Source organism: Neopelma chrysocephalum, unplaced genomic scaffold, assembly GCF_003984885.1.
Source record: "Neopelma chrysocephalum unplaced genomic scaffold, ASM398488v2 Primary Assembly neopelma1_61b, whole genome shotgun sequence".
Taxonomy (NCBI): Eukaryota; Metazoa; Chordata; class Aves; order Passeriformes; family Pipridae; genus Neopelma; species Neopelma chrysocephalum.
This window is the reverse complement of record NW_020897717.1, coordinates 1196306-1210566: the sequence shown is the minus strand read 5'-3', so window position 1 is coordinate 1210566 and position 14261 is coordinate 1196306. Positions and strand designations below refer to the sequence as shown.

At 38.2% G+C, this 14261-nt stretch overlaps 1 protein-coding gene and 1 pseudogene across 2 annotated transcripts in view; one reads left to right on the top strand and one right to left on the bottom strand.

Moving 5' to 3' along the window:
* The window catches only part of BTBD9 (BTB domain containing 9), a 111563-nt gene extending 104670 nt beyond the window's left edge, over positions 1-6893 (top strand). The window contains exons 11-13 of one of the 2 annotated variants that reach the window (XM_027681671.1): positions 1713-1791; positions 5482-5499; positions 6208-6893. In XM_027681671.1, coding sequence (XP_027537472.1) covers positions 1713-1791; positions 5482-5499; positions 6208-6312 — 202 coding nt within the window. In that variant the 3' untranslated portion in view covers positions 6313-6893. The remainder of the gene's footprint in view (positions 1-1712; positions 1792-5481; positions 5500-6207) is intronic. The other variant, XM_027681672.1, reaches the window with a different exon arrangement.
* Positions 6894-8071: 1178 nt separating this feature from the next.
* LOC113966728 lies at positions 8072-9084 on the bottom strand (annotated as a pseudogene).
* Positions 9085-14261: the final 5177 nt, after the last annotated feature.

The window sequence follows — 14261 nt, the reverse complement described above, 5'->3', positions numbered from 1 at the left end:
TTGGGACTTTGTACTTCAAGGTAACAAGTTCTTTTTGGCCATGGGGACTAACTGACTAGCTGTAATGGAGTAATGTGAGAAGGAAATTCAATAATTACTCTCCCGTTTAGGGGGAAAGTGTTTAAATCATAACAGTCTTTCAGATCTTGGGGCAGTCAACAAAATATTCTCATTTTTTTGTGTTTTATTTAGAGCATGAAGAAACAGCCTGAGCTTTAAATTAAGGGTATAGCCACATGAGGGGTATAAATAAATCATGCTGTTAGGTAGATAACTGCTGTACCTCTGAGGCCTGCCACAGACCACACCTTTCTGTTGTTATGAGTAACTCTAATTACACCCGTTACCTCATGTGGTAAGACCAGTAAAATACTTGAAATTCAGTCTCAGTTGGGCTCATAATCTTCTGTAAGCAAATACAACCAGACAGCAGTGATAGAAGAAATAGCAGACCAAATTAATCCCAGAAATGCGATGTTTGTGACAAAAGGTTTTTCCTACTAAGGGAAAAATCAAGTGTCTGACAAATAGTCAGCAACCAGTCTGTTCATACTGCCAGGCTTTGGGGTAGTCTATTGGTGGTGAGTAGTGTTTTATTCCAGTTTTGCTTTGGTCCTTTTTTCTTATATGAACACTTTTAAAGGTATTCTGAACCCATTCTGGAAAACTATCCAATGCTTTTCTGTAGTGAGTTAATCAGGTTAGACTTAACTCCATTTTATTTCTGAAACCATCTGTGATAGAGTATGTTTCACCAAAAAGTTAAATTGTGTATCTCATTTGCATGTTTTATGAATGTAAAATAATTTAAATTTTAATGTGTTCAAGTACTAATCTAGTATAGTGGAAGACTGATATCAAACCTCTGTTTCCTGGTATTCTTTTTATTTCTTCTGTTTTACTGTCAGTGTGTTCTATAAGCACAAAGGTATGTAGGAAGTTGTGTCCTTTTCCTGCTGTGTATTACATTACTTGAGGTGCTGTCCCTCACCGAGATCAGAAGAGTATGAATGAGGAACAAAGATTAATACTGGTCCCACTGTACCTCTAGCGTTCTCAGTCTAGCCCAAAAAGTTATATGCCAGCTCTGGAGGGGTGGTCTGTTCTCCTCACTGCCTCTGTGTCAGGATGGGGAAATCTTCACGACCTGACCTGCAAAGAATGCTTTGTGTTGCTTATAATTTTCTGGAAGGACCTTGGCCCACACAAAGGAAGCTTGGCTCCTCTGCCTCTACTGCTCCACTTAGAGTGAGATGAATTTATTTGAGGTTTTGGGTGGTTTGTTTTGTTGGTTTTTTTTTTTCCCTAGATCTATAATTTCTTTAACCAAGCTCTGATGATTTCTCATGAGTAGTTAACGGGAGAATGCATTTACTTTTATTTCTCTGACCTTTTGTTTATCTAATACAGTCAATATTAGCCAAGGATTTTAGACTTTAGGCTTCTTTTTTGTTACCGTTTTCTTAACTTTCAGCAATAGTATGATTAATGTTCCTGCACACAAATTATAGTGGTATAAGGTATGTATGAAATCACTTAAGCAGAGTCAAGACACTTAAAAATAAACATGAGGGAGGAGTGCTGGAAATTCAGGCAATGGAAAGTGTTTCTCTATTTGCCCTATTAAGTGATAATAGTACTTACAGTCACTTGAATGCATTCTTTTGTGACTGTGTTCAATATTTGTATGTCTTTCTGGATTTTCTTTGTAGATCCTGGCAAACAATCACTTTTGATAAACAGCCTGCATCTTTTATCAGAATAGTTGGAACTCGCAACACAGCTAATGAGGTAAGGAACTTTTAAGAAAACCTACATTCTTCATGAATACACAACAATACAGGTTTTCGTATCTTGCAGTGAAATTGATAAGGCCTTCTCAAATGTACACGCCTAATTTTTTTGCTCTGGCAATCTAGCAAAATTAGAATGAATGCTTTTCTTATGTGAGTGTTTAACAGTGTTATTGTCTGTTCCTGGTTTTGACCTTTCCACACTGCCATCAAACATTTCTACTGGGTTTGGTTTTAAACTAATCCTTATTTGATAAATGATGAAAATACCATTTTGGCACACTAGAAAGGTGTATGGTCTCTGATTACTTGGTTTTTATCACCTTTATATTATCTTTTTAATTAATAAAACATAAGAAAAATCCCATATTTTTAAGAAAATATTTGCATAAGATTCACTTATAATTAATTTTCATACCTGTTAAATCGGTTGAAAAATGGTGGCCAAACCAAGAGATGTTGTTAATTTTATACAGAAAAAAAATATTGTGCATTAACCAACCAAGTGCAGTATCATCCTCTCTTTATTTACTTGTGCTTCTGTCTTTTGTAATTGTTGTGCATTGTCTCAGATGAAGTCCAGATTTTACACTTGACTTCAATGAAACAATGTACAATATGTGAATTTAATAATATTTGTAAGTCTTTGTGAGATTAGGACTTTATATGACAAAACTGTAAGAGGCACCAAACGCTGCTGCTTCTGTGTATGCACATGCATGTCTACATCCCACATGTGTAGTTCACCACCAACCATTGTACTTTCACGCTTTACAAAGAACTTGGGATAGCACTATTACATTTGGATTAGTTAGAGTTTGTCAACTGCATAATGACAGTCTTGTTCCTCTCATACCAGTGTTTGTACGTTCTCAACTCTTTGTCAAAAAAGAATGAGGTGCACTGAGTGAACCTAGCAAACCAGCCTACAGGATATATCACTTTCAGCTTTTAATTCTTAAAGGTAGCTTTAAGCCCTGAAGAGTAATGGGCTTTTAACCATAATTCCAATTTCAAATTGGTTACTATTTTCAAGGATTTTAATATCCTGTGTAATTTATTTATATAGAGCACTGCATAACTCTAGTGAAGAACAGTATGTGTAAATTGAGGTTACGGCTATTCATGTAGTGGTGCAGTGGAATTATAAAAATATGCTGGTGTTCTTGGTCTTTTCCTCTTTTGTTTTTAAAATCTGTACCCAATGCTAATTTTGTTTAGTTTTTTTATTATTATTTTTTAATTTTTCCTAAATCCTGTAGAGTAGGAACATAATTGGTGTGCATATTATTACTAAGTTACTTTTATATATCTATAGATATATTAAACAAATGGTCTGTAATATTTTGGTATAAATTTTAATTTTCCAAACAAGAAAGCAAGATATTTTTCATATTTCTGATTTAAATAATAACAGTGTAACTGAACTCTTGGTTTGTTCTGGAGTCTGTAGTCTCAGTAGTCTCTTCAGTAAGAATACCAGCAGTTTCCATAATTATTTGCCCTCAGCTGGTTGTATATTATGTCAAACCATTCTCATTATAAATAAAATATACTAATGGCAGCATATTTTTATCAAGGAGTATTATTGTAATAGGTACAAAAATACTCCTTGCTTGTTATACCAGCACATACCTTTGAACTTTGAAGCACAATCTGTACTTCCCCAAGTGAAGAGTTGACTTTTGGACTTGCAAAAAAATCCCATGAAATTTCTCTACTTTGTGAATTATTTAATCTTTTAAACTTGTTTTTACCTTTGCCATGTTTTCCAGGTTTTTCAGTGATTTTTTGACCTGATATCTGAATTTTTTTTGGTATATTAGAACAAGATAGAATTGTAACTTTGGGTTTTTTTCTTGAGCTCCCAGACATGCTACTTTTGTAGAGAAAAGGATTACTTTTCCTTAGTTCTTGTCTTCATTTATTTGTCAGACAGGTCACCTGATACTTTATGTAAGTTTACCTTGTTATTCCTCTTCAGTATTACTGACCTGGAAAGGACACCTAGTTGCTGATGTGAGAGCTTTATCTTACAAATTACTGCACCAGTGTGTATGTACTTGGCCTTCCTTCTGTGTATGTCTGACCTTTCTTAAAATATCCATGAGAAGTATAACTGATGTGGGTCAGAGGATGATGCTGAACTGTCATCTTTTTCTTTTGAGAGAAACACATGCAGGATTCTTTGTTTTAGTAATACTGTTCTGAAATACTTAATTCCGATACCAGATGAAGCGGTTGAGCTCAGTTGTGCTTCTCAGTGTTATGCTTCTCTCACACACTCTATTCTTTACATTTTGATGTGGCAGAGTAACTGAGAAGAATGTTCTAAATTCACAGGCTTGGTAATGTACCAGATGTTTTCAGCATTAAGAATTTAGTATGATAGAATCAGTAAAAATTAAAGTTAGAATATAAGGATCAGGTACTTCTGACTTTCTAGACTAGTATTAGATAAATTTTAGTGCTACCCACACTGTATTTAAAAAATCTACATCACTATGTAAAGTGAGGTTTTAAATGATAAGTACTATTGTTGTGGGATACAGTGGAAGTATGGAATCTTCTGATTTGAAGACTTCTATCCCATTCATTAGACTGTGCTGCCTTTCAAGGAAAGCAGCATCTTACAGAGGTGAGAGAATGTTCTTTTCTGCAAGGCCTTATCCTTGTAAGTGCAGCTGGAAAAATGAGAATAGCTGTTACTTTAAAAACACGGGGGCGAGATGAGTACAAAAGGGGCTTCTCGAGAAGTGTAACTAAATACAAAAATCAGCTTCTGAAGAACTGTAACAGATGGAGAGAATTCATGCCACTGTAGGAATTAGTTCAGCTTCAGAAAAAAACTCACCAGAAGAATAGCAGAGAAAAACCATTTTGTGCACGTGTCTGTATGTGGCTATGGGTGTGGATTTGTAATCTGCTCATAAGTGTATATATTATAAAGGCATAGCAATGCATGTGAGCATGTACATAAATATAGAAATGTAAGCATGCATCACCATGTATCTGTATAAAGAACTGCAAGAATTCTTACACTGAGAGGCACAAGAAAATATAATGGGGATTAAAAAAAACCCGAGTGACTGTGAATATTTTTTTATTCGTTTCATGTGTGCTGTCAGAATTGGAATTAACTAGCTACATCCTCAAAAAAGACCTGGGGCTATTGCAGACATGTCAACACAGATGTCTGCTCAGTGTGCACTTGAGCAGGGATGGTCAAAAAGAATAATAGGATTTTAGGTTGTATTGAAGAATGGATAGAAAATATAATATTATGTAGCCTTGTATGAATATGTAGTATGTCCATATCTTGTTTATGGTATTTGATTTTGCCCACATTAACTTGAAAGGGTCTGGGAAAGGGCAGTTAAGATTATAAGAGATTATCTTTGTTTGTGAGAAGAGGTTTAAAAACATGATCTGCTCTCAATAAGAATAATAGATGTCAGAAAAGCATACAAAGTTAAGACAAGACAGTAATTTTAAAATTCAGGTTTTAATATTCATGAAGCTTTAGCTTTAAAACAATAAGGCATGAGAAAATAGCAGATTTTAGAACAGTATAAGAAAAGATTTATGTTTAGTCTGTAGCAAAGCTGTGCAATTCATAGCAATTAGAAATCATATGGAAAGAAGTTTTGTAACAATTTTAAAGAGTTCCTCCCCCTTCTCCTCCCAGGCACTTCAAGAACAAGAAGTAAGTAGAAGTAAGAGTAAGTAAAGTAGAAAATAAAATGGAAAAAATGCTTAAACAGATGGTCCTCTAAGATACAGTCACCTGTACACTGGTCCCAGATATTGTTTGAAACATCAGTAAATGATCACTGTTTGAAATGGAATATTTCATCTGATGAAGCAGCAAGCCTCCGTGGACACTCTGAATGCCTTTCTACATACTCCAGGACATGTCTGTAGAGCTACCATTGCTGTTACAGCAGAGGGCAATCTTGAAATAAAATCATGTTGGTAATGATTTAAATTTCATTTCTAGTGTACGTGAACATTCAGCCTTTTGAGGAAGTAATTATATTGTAAGATATGTTTAAGACAATATAATTGTTGTTGTCATCTGATAGCATGTAGTAGATATTTCTGCTACTTGGCAAGGAAAAGAATAATTTACAAATATCTCTATCCACTTTTGAAGCATTTTTCTGATTTTTTAGTGCCATATGTAAAGGTTGGTATAATTTGAAGGCCTTCTCTTGCTCCACTGGTGTCCTTTTCTAAAGTTTATTGCCCATGGATAAATGTTTTTGACCTCATGGCGAAACATTCTTATTTGACTAATTACTTTGTCATTGATCTGGCTTGCATACTTCCATATAGACTTCATCTTACTTTGATCGTGCTTTTGCCAGCATTAAATTGTTTTGCTTTATCTTCATTTTTTTGTTCTCTCCAGGTGTTTCACTGTGTGCATTTTGAGTGCCCAGCACAAAACAGTACCCACAAGGACGAGAGTAGTAAGGAAGTAGCATCAACAGAGGTGGGGACTGCTGGACAGTAGCTTGTTTCTCGCCCTGTTTGAGCTGCAAGCACTAGTCCCCTGCATTCCCCTCCTGGATCCACCTCGCGTTCACATGCTCACCAACAATAAAGAAGGTTGAAAGGGAGCTTTTGCAGCCTTGCTGACATTCTATGAAATTATTCAGAACCTTCTTGTGCTGGCACCTTTTCTTTCTTTGTGAACGAAGGGGACCATTACTGAAAGCTGGAAACGTTGGAATGGAAAAAGCTTTTCCTGAGCACATGAAGAGACTGCTTCACTCTCCTCGATTTGTTCAAATCAGGCTGGTCTCCAAGGGGTGAGAAAATAGGTCTTCAATCCTCATCAGTTACCCCATTAACACCCTACCTCTCTAATCTAACCAAGGCATGGAAAACAGAAGGAAATAAAAGGCAAGAGCTACAGTGGAAATCTAAAATTACTGGAGCAGAATGGAAGGCATATGAAATAAGTATTTGTTCCCTAGAAGCTTTCATTAGCAAAAAAAAATATTTATGGAACACATCAGTCCAGCATATATGTTATTTTTAAAAGTGATTCTTCACTCATATTCCTTTGTAACTAGTAATCTGTTTTCTAAATCATTTCGTCTGGATCTCTCTCCCCTCCCATGATGTGGGGCAGCACCAGTCCTAGTTCCATTTCCATCTGAGGAACCATTTCCGACGGCTGAGGTGGATAGGGAAGGGGTTACTCCAGCTCCAGGGGTTTCTTCGGGTCCTGGACGCATGGAGGGGTTAGGTGCTCACCCCTCCCCCCACCACGAAGTCCCATGGCAGCCAGAGAGACAGCACACAGCATGTGGAGAGGAGGCAAGAGAGACAGTTTATTGTGGGGTAGGGGTTTATAAAGCTCTTGGGAGGGTCAAAGGGGACCATTTAAGGTAAGGGGTCTTACAAAACACCAATCAGGTAGGGAGTTAACAGCCAAATAAGGAAGGGGTTAACAAGGTCCAATGAGAAGACTTCTTGATATCTTCTCAGGACATTCCTGAGACAGAGATAAGAACTGGCCGTGGGGGATTTTGGGAAGGAGAACATGAGTTAGCAAAGAGACTACAAAAAAACCATTTTAAAACATGCTTAAACCACAGTTTTCCCATATAATGCAGGTTTACTGCTACATCTCACCCGTTTTTATTTATTTGAATTTACCCTACTCTTAATATGTCCCTATAAAACAGAATTTAATAATTGATGTAATTATAAACAAGTTTTTCACTTACACGAGCCTTCAATTTACTGCTGAAACAAAACAAACTACTTATTGCTGCTAATTTAGTTTCATTAGAGTCCAGTTGGTTCCTTTCTTCGTTTCTTCTGTTTCTCAGAGAGAGTCCTGGTGCGCGGAGGGTGGAGCGGCGGGAGCCGCTCCGGCCACATGGCTGGATGGGGGGGGTGCCCCCCCCTCGGGCTGCGGGCGGCGGGAGCAAGGTGGAGAAGGGATCGGCACACTCGCCCGGGGCCACCAGCGGTGCCAGGGCCTCAGCAGGGTGGCGGCGGCACTGCGGGTGTCTAGTCCGGTCTGTTGTGGGGTGGGGGCCCCCCAGCAGGAACGCCATCAGCTTCCCCTCGGGATTTCAGAGTCGGTGGGTGTGTGGTTCTATCTGTAAGAGGCACCACTGCACAGACCCTTTTACAAACTGAAGGGACTGATGACAGCTGTAGATGCAGAGACAAGGTCTGATCTTTGTCAGCACTGGAGTGCCAGTCATTCTGCTGGATAAACCAAACTGATGGGTTTCCTTTGCAGAACACACTGTAATTCCATCAGTTTACTCTTGACATCCAAAGGACTTTCAGAGCTAAAAGCCATTGCTACCAGAACATAGGAACCTGCTGCTTTTGGGTGGATTACTCCCAAACCAGGCCATGCTGGTGCAGTGTTCCAGTCCCAGCAGTGTCTTTGCCTCCTCGCTCTGTGCCAGGAGGGTCTCACTGGCATACTTCTGGAGGAGCTCCATCTTCTTCCTCCGCACAAGAGCTTCCTCAATCTCCTGCTGAGTTGGCACTGGAACATGTGCAATGAATTTCTGTTGGCCGCCTTCTCCTTCTTTTTCTTTCTCACCTTCCTCATCAGACTCATCATCGTTGACAGCATAGATATTTTCTTCCTCCTCCTCCTCACCTCTTGCAAGCCGTGCTTCCCTCTCCATTTTCCATTTTTCCACTGCTTCTGCTATAACTTTCTTTTCATGCTCCTGTTCCAGAGGCTCCAGAATGCCATCGTCCTCGTCCCTGTAGCCGTAGTACTCAGCATCGATGTCCTTCATGAGCTCGGCCCGAGTTTTCCGTGGGGGTGGGAGAGGCTCCTTTTCAAAAAGCTCTCTAACTCCTGGTAAATCCTTTGCAGCTCCAAAATATTTGTAGCCCCTGTTCCCTGGAACTTCTTTCCCTTCATGATTCAACATTTTCGGTCCAATCCGAGCATAATCAGGGCCTCCCAGCTCCTTTATTCTGTATTCCCAGTGTCCTTTCTCCCTCAGAAGTTTGTTTATTTCATCATTCAGGTCCCGAATTCTGAATTCACCCAATCCAGCATTCTGAATCTGTGCCACTTTCTTGGAAATCTCCCCAATGATCTGTCGCCTCCATTTCTCAGCTTTGGGCAGTTCATTACACTCGGATGCAAGGAAAGGTCTCCGTTCCTTCACTTTTCCTTCCTCAAGCTGGGCTTGCCGAAACCTTGCCAAGGCCGTCATGGCCTTCTCCGCATTCCGCGCCATGGTCCCTCAGTCCCCGGTCCCTCCGTGCGGTGGAAGCGCCGCCGTGCCCCGAATGACAGCAAACAGCACGTGGAGAGGAGGCGAGAGAGACAGTTTATTGTGGGGTAGGGGTTTATAAAGCTCTTGGGAGGGTCAAGGGGGACCATTTAAGGTAAGGGGTCTTACAAAAAAAACAATCAGGAGTTAACAGCCAAATAAGGAAGGGGTTAACAGGTAGGGAGTTAACAGCCAAATAAGGAAGGGGTTAACAAGGTCCAATGAGAAGACTTCTTGATATCTTCTCAGGACGTTCCTAAAACGGAGATAAGAACTGGCTGTGGGGGATTTTGGGAAGGAGAACATGAGTTAGCAAAGAGACTACAAAAAAGCCATTTTAAAACATGCTTCACAGTTTTCCCATATAATGCAGGTTTACTGCTACAATTTTGACCCTGTATTCCAGTTTGTCTCTTATTTTTGGCTGTAGTCAATGCTGTACAGTAGATTAAGGAAGTATCAGACATGTTTACCTGCTGAGATGCAAATTCCCTGATTCATCAGTGGGATGACAAGAAAAGCATTCATGATATCAACAAACTAATTAATGTATCTATATTAATCTTGACCTTAGTTGACTTTTCAAAGTACAAAATTGTCATTTCTTACACTCAAAAAGGAAATTCCTAAATCAAACATCCATCTTGAAGAGAAGCATATTTTTTCACTCCTGAAGATGATTAAATTTTGCCTGCGTTTCTAAGACAACTTGCAACAGATCATCAAAAATGTTTGGTTTCGAAAAGTGGAACTGCATCTGGTCACTGACAAGCAGTTGTTCAAATACAGAAAGAAGAATTTGCAGATAACTTACGTTTTTCCAAGAAAAATTGTTTTACAGTCTGGAGCTAAAAATTCACAGGCTGTGTGTGCATTAACATTTCTCATGATCCTCACAGAAGATGCTGCTTTTGCACCGTATTGTAAAAAATCTGGTTCTTACTTTACAGTCACAGAATTCATTATCCATCCATGTCTGTCTGGATTGCATTGCTTGCTACTTTGCTTATTCTGTTTTCACACTGATGATGATGCAGTCTCTTACTCTCTAGACCTGCATGACTTTTAGGAAGAACTCCATGTTGGTCTTTCACTATGGGATAAAGAGATTTTGTTTTAAGACAAATGCTGATGTAATTGGCAAAATTGATTAGGAGGATTGTTACTCCTCACAAAGTATATTATATTGGAAATGTCAGCTAACCAGTTTTATGAACTTGGAATTTCCTATGGTGATAAATAGCCTTGTCAGAAGAAAACAAAGCTGGTGCAGGATAAATACGGTTTTGCTTTGCATAATCATAGTGATAAAATGAGTTATATCAACATAGCAAATTGTATGTTAATTTATCACACTACTTAATTTGAAATAATTTCCCTGTTGGATACTAGTTGTGCTAAACCCAAGAAGAAATATAATCGGTGGTAGCAGTGAATCAGAGGATATTTCTAATAAGAAAAGCATCCTTTCTTCTTTCAAATAAAATTGATTAGGCTTTATCAATAATATTACAGTATTTTCATTGCCAAATTACATTTTAGTTCTGACATTTGCATACAGTCCTCTTCCTTCCCACTGCTGTCTTCTGACTTGTGAATGCTTGTTGGTGAAGATGGATGCCCATTGTGCATAAAGCTTCTAATGTACGTGCCACAGCTGCCTCAGACAGTCTGGAGTTCTGGAAAAGGATTCTGCTTGTGACAGTCACCTCCTCGTCTGTGGGGCTGATTACCTTATGGCTTAGCAGCCTTTGGAGCATGAAAGAATTGAGACAAGCTACTGGGGACACCACCCTCTTGTTTAAGTATAGGTCCAAAAAGTTGAATTTTTTTTCCCTTTGAAAAGTAAAAGCAGAAAACTTTTCTTGTTGTCATCCATGCTGGAACTACTGAGATGCATGGAGCGTGTCTTGCCTTTGGTAGATATAAGTCCTTTCATGTGAGTGATGGTATTTCTTTGCAGTTTGATCAAGCAAGTCTGCTTTTGTCAAACTGTGGAGCAAAGGGCATAACTTTCTAGCTGTTAGTATTTAGTAGTCGTTGTTGTAGAGAATGTTAAAAAAAAAAATTAGGAAAAGGTTGTGCCAGCTGTTCTGAGTCTAGGCTCCCAGAGAAAGAATGGGATTTTTTCATTCGCAATCTTTGATGTGCACAATTAATTTTTATGATACAAAATTAATTTTTATGATCTTGTAGACTATAACCTACTGCACATCTTTTTGATCTTGTCCTGTGACTCATTGTGGAACTGAAGTGCCTATTTCCCATGATATTCACTCTCTGCCAAGAATATGAATGAACATATCTGAGATTCCCAGAGCAAAAACTCCAAGGTCCTGTAGACTCTTTTTTTCCTCACCCCCATAAATAAATAAAAAAACCAACAACTTTGCATTGTCTCTTCCTACAGGTATTAGTATTAGACTTACTCGCAATGGCCCTTCTCAGAGTCTTTATTTTATACAGAGTTGCTCTTAGAACGTGTCACCAAGGTGAGCCCAGTGAGCTCCCAGGGTTTTAAGGCAAGCCCTGCCACAACTTCACATTTTCAACCTTTACCCTTTTTATTTAAAGGAATAATGTTTTCAGAGAGCTGAACTCTGCTTGGTCTTCTAATATTACCCACCAACAACGACCCCTAATACCTGTATTGCCTAGAAGAGGTCTCTTCTCTTAAACATTGTGTCAGCAGTGTATTACTAGTGACAGAGGAAGACACCATACAGAATTGAGTTGTGGTTTGGTGTGAATGTTTGCATTCTGTCTAATTGTTGTCTGTATTTATTGACTCCCAATTTCAAATGTACTTCCTGTATATTCTTCTGAAGTATTTTTTCTTTTCTTTTTTACCTTTTTTCTTCCTTTCAGTGAAAGTAAGTTGTGCTGTTATGGCTTAGTATCAGGTTTTATCAGAGCGATGAAATACTATAGTTACTCAGAACTGTGATCACTCATATTTTATTTGCAACAAGGATAGAGCAGAACTGACCAGGTATTCATGGCTTTCTCGTCAGAAACTATGAAATAGACCTGCTGTTAGATTTCTACATACTGCAACTAACTATATTGTCATTATTGAGCCATTAATTGTATTTTGTACTTTAGTATCTTTAAGTTCCCCAGGCCTCATTTTCTCAGTTTTTCTTCCATAGGTTGAATTCAGACTTAGACTTAACTCATGTGGAGCTCAACAAAGGCGTTTCTAAAAATCTTTTTGTTTAGTTAACTTTTCCGAAATGCAAATAAAAGGTTTTTTTATTCACAGAAATGTAGGAGAAAATTATTATCTGGGAAAATTAATTGTTTAAGTGAGACAAAATTGTTCAGCTCTGTTTTCAAGCCATTTCCAATCAGCTCTAAAATAAGGTCAAACGGCTTGTTAAATGGAATTGCAATGAGAGAGGTTAACCCAAGTCTAATGTAAAAGACAGTGCAGAGGAGACATACCAATTTTCTTAGAGTAGGAGCTCTTTTTCATTTCAGTTTCCTTCCTTTAGAGCTCCCTTACCTTCTTTTTTTTCCTCACAAAAATCATGTTTTCTTCTTTATTATGACAACTCATGTGAGAGCTCAATGCTTTTCAGCATTACTGAAAAATTCAATTTCATGCATCTTCATCTTTACTAATGGTAACATTAGAGGATTTTCAGTTGAGTATCTGACTTGATGAGAGTTGGTTTCCATGAAAGAAAGCAAAAGATGTCTGTAATTGTTCCAATCTAATTAAATGTTTGGTACAAAAATTAGAAGACAAAGTTAATGCCATTCTTATCTGATTGCTGTGTGTTCGTAGTTCTGGTAATAAAGTGATGCCCATTCAGAGACACTCAATAAGGAACTAGAACTTAGATTTGATTTCACATGCTATACATTGCGTTTCTCTATGAAGATATTAGTTGGCTTATATTCTGACAGGTGTTAGTATACTGTCAAATAAGCAAGTGAATGCATTGGTAACTTTGTTGTTGTGGCTAGAGTAGTGAGCAAATAATCAGAGCCAGTAAGAATTAATGTATTTAAGAGTAAACATTTAGGCTTGTGTGTCATGATACTAGTTGCCAGAGGACTAAACCATGCTTCAGAAATAATAGTTTTTAGATCCTAGGGGATGCTTGAGGGCTGGTTCTCATCCCAATTTCTCAGTTAATGGTCTATTTAAGTTAGAATCATTAGTTCTCTCTGAACTGATTGTTGTTGTCAGTTGTACTAGTTAACTTAGATATATATAGAAGCTCCACAAAGCTTTGTTCAGGATACAGAAATAAAAGTTCTGGGTCAGGTTTTAGGAGTACCTAAATATTCATATATGTATGCACACATATATATATGTTAAATTGAGCTAGTATCTAATTATGTAGCTGGAATTTAGAACAGGCTCTAAAGCTCCAAAACTAAAACCAAACAAACAAACAAATAAAATGTCTGCAGGCACGTGTGAAGTGCTGCTCCTGTGGTATGGCAGGATGGTGACTATGTTATGGTTGTTTAAGTGCTAATGTCCAAACAAGGTATGGGTGAGCAGGTCCAAAGTGCTTTGTTGCCCAGTTGTCAAGTATTGGCGTTTTGGCTGGGGTATATAAAACATAGAGCAAGTTAAATGCTAATTTCAAAGACAGGGCTGCAGTCCAAAGAACATAGATATTCCTCCTAGCTACCTTGTCTGCTATGGCTTGCAGTGTTTACAGAGTGAGCCTTCATATGACTTCAGTTAACTGCTCAAAAACACCCTGCAGTCTTTATGGCCCTTCCCAAGCTTTCATTGCAAAGCTTTGGCTGAGGTAGTGTCAAAGTCCCACTCATATTCCATGATAGAATCTGGGTCTGTGTTTGACTGTTTACTGTGAAAAGTTTTAAAGCCACCCTGCCACTTTTCTTGGAGAAAGAAAGTCCAAATTAAAAACTTCAGTATAGAATGAGGAAACTATAGATATCTGTCATTGACCAATAGACTGACTGGCAGTACAACTACATACCAATTTTATCATTCTGTATGTGTTTCATTACTACAATACATACAAATGGTGGAGGTGAAGAATCAGCTCCTTCCACCCTTGGCATTAGACATTATCACCAAACAGCCATTAGAGAATTATTTCTCTTCTCTTACTCATTCCTTCCAGCCTTAATAGAATAATACAGTTCGGTGTTCTGCAAAAAATGATAATTGATTCCTTACAAAACCATAATG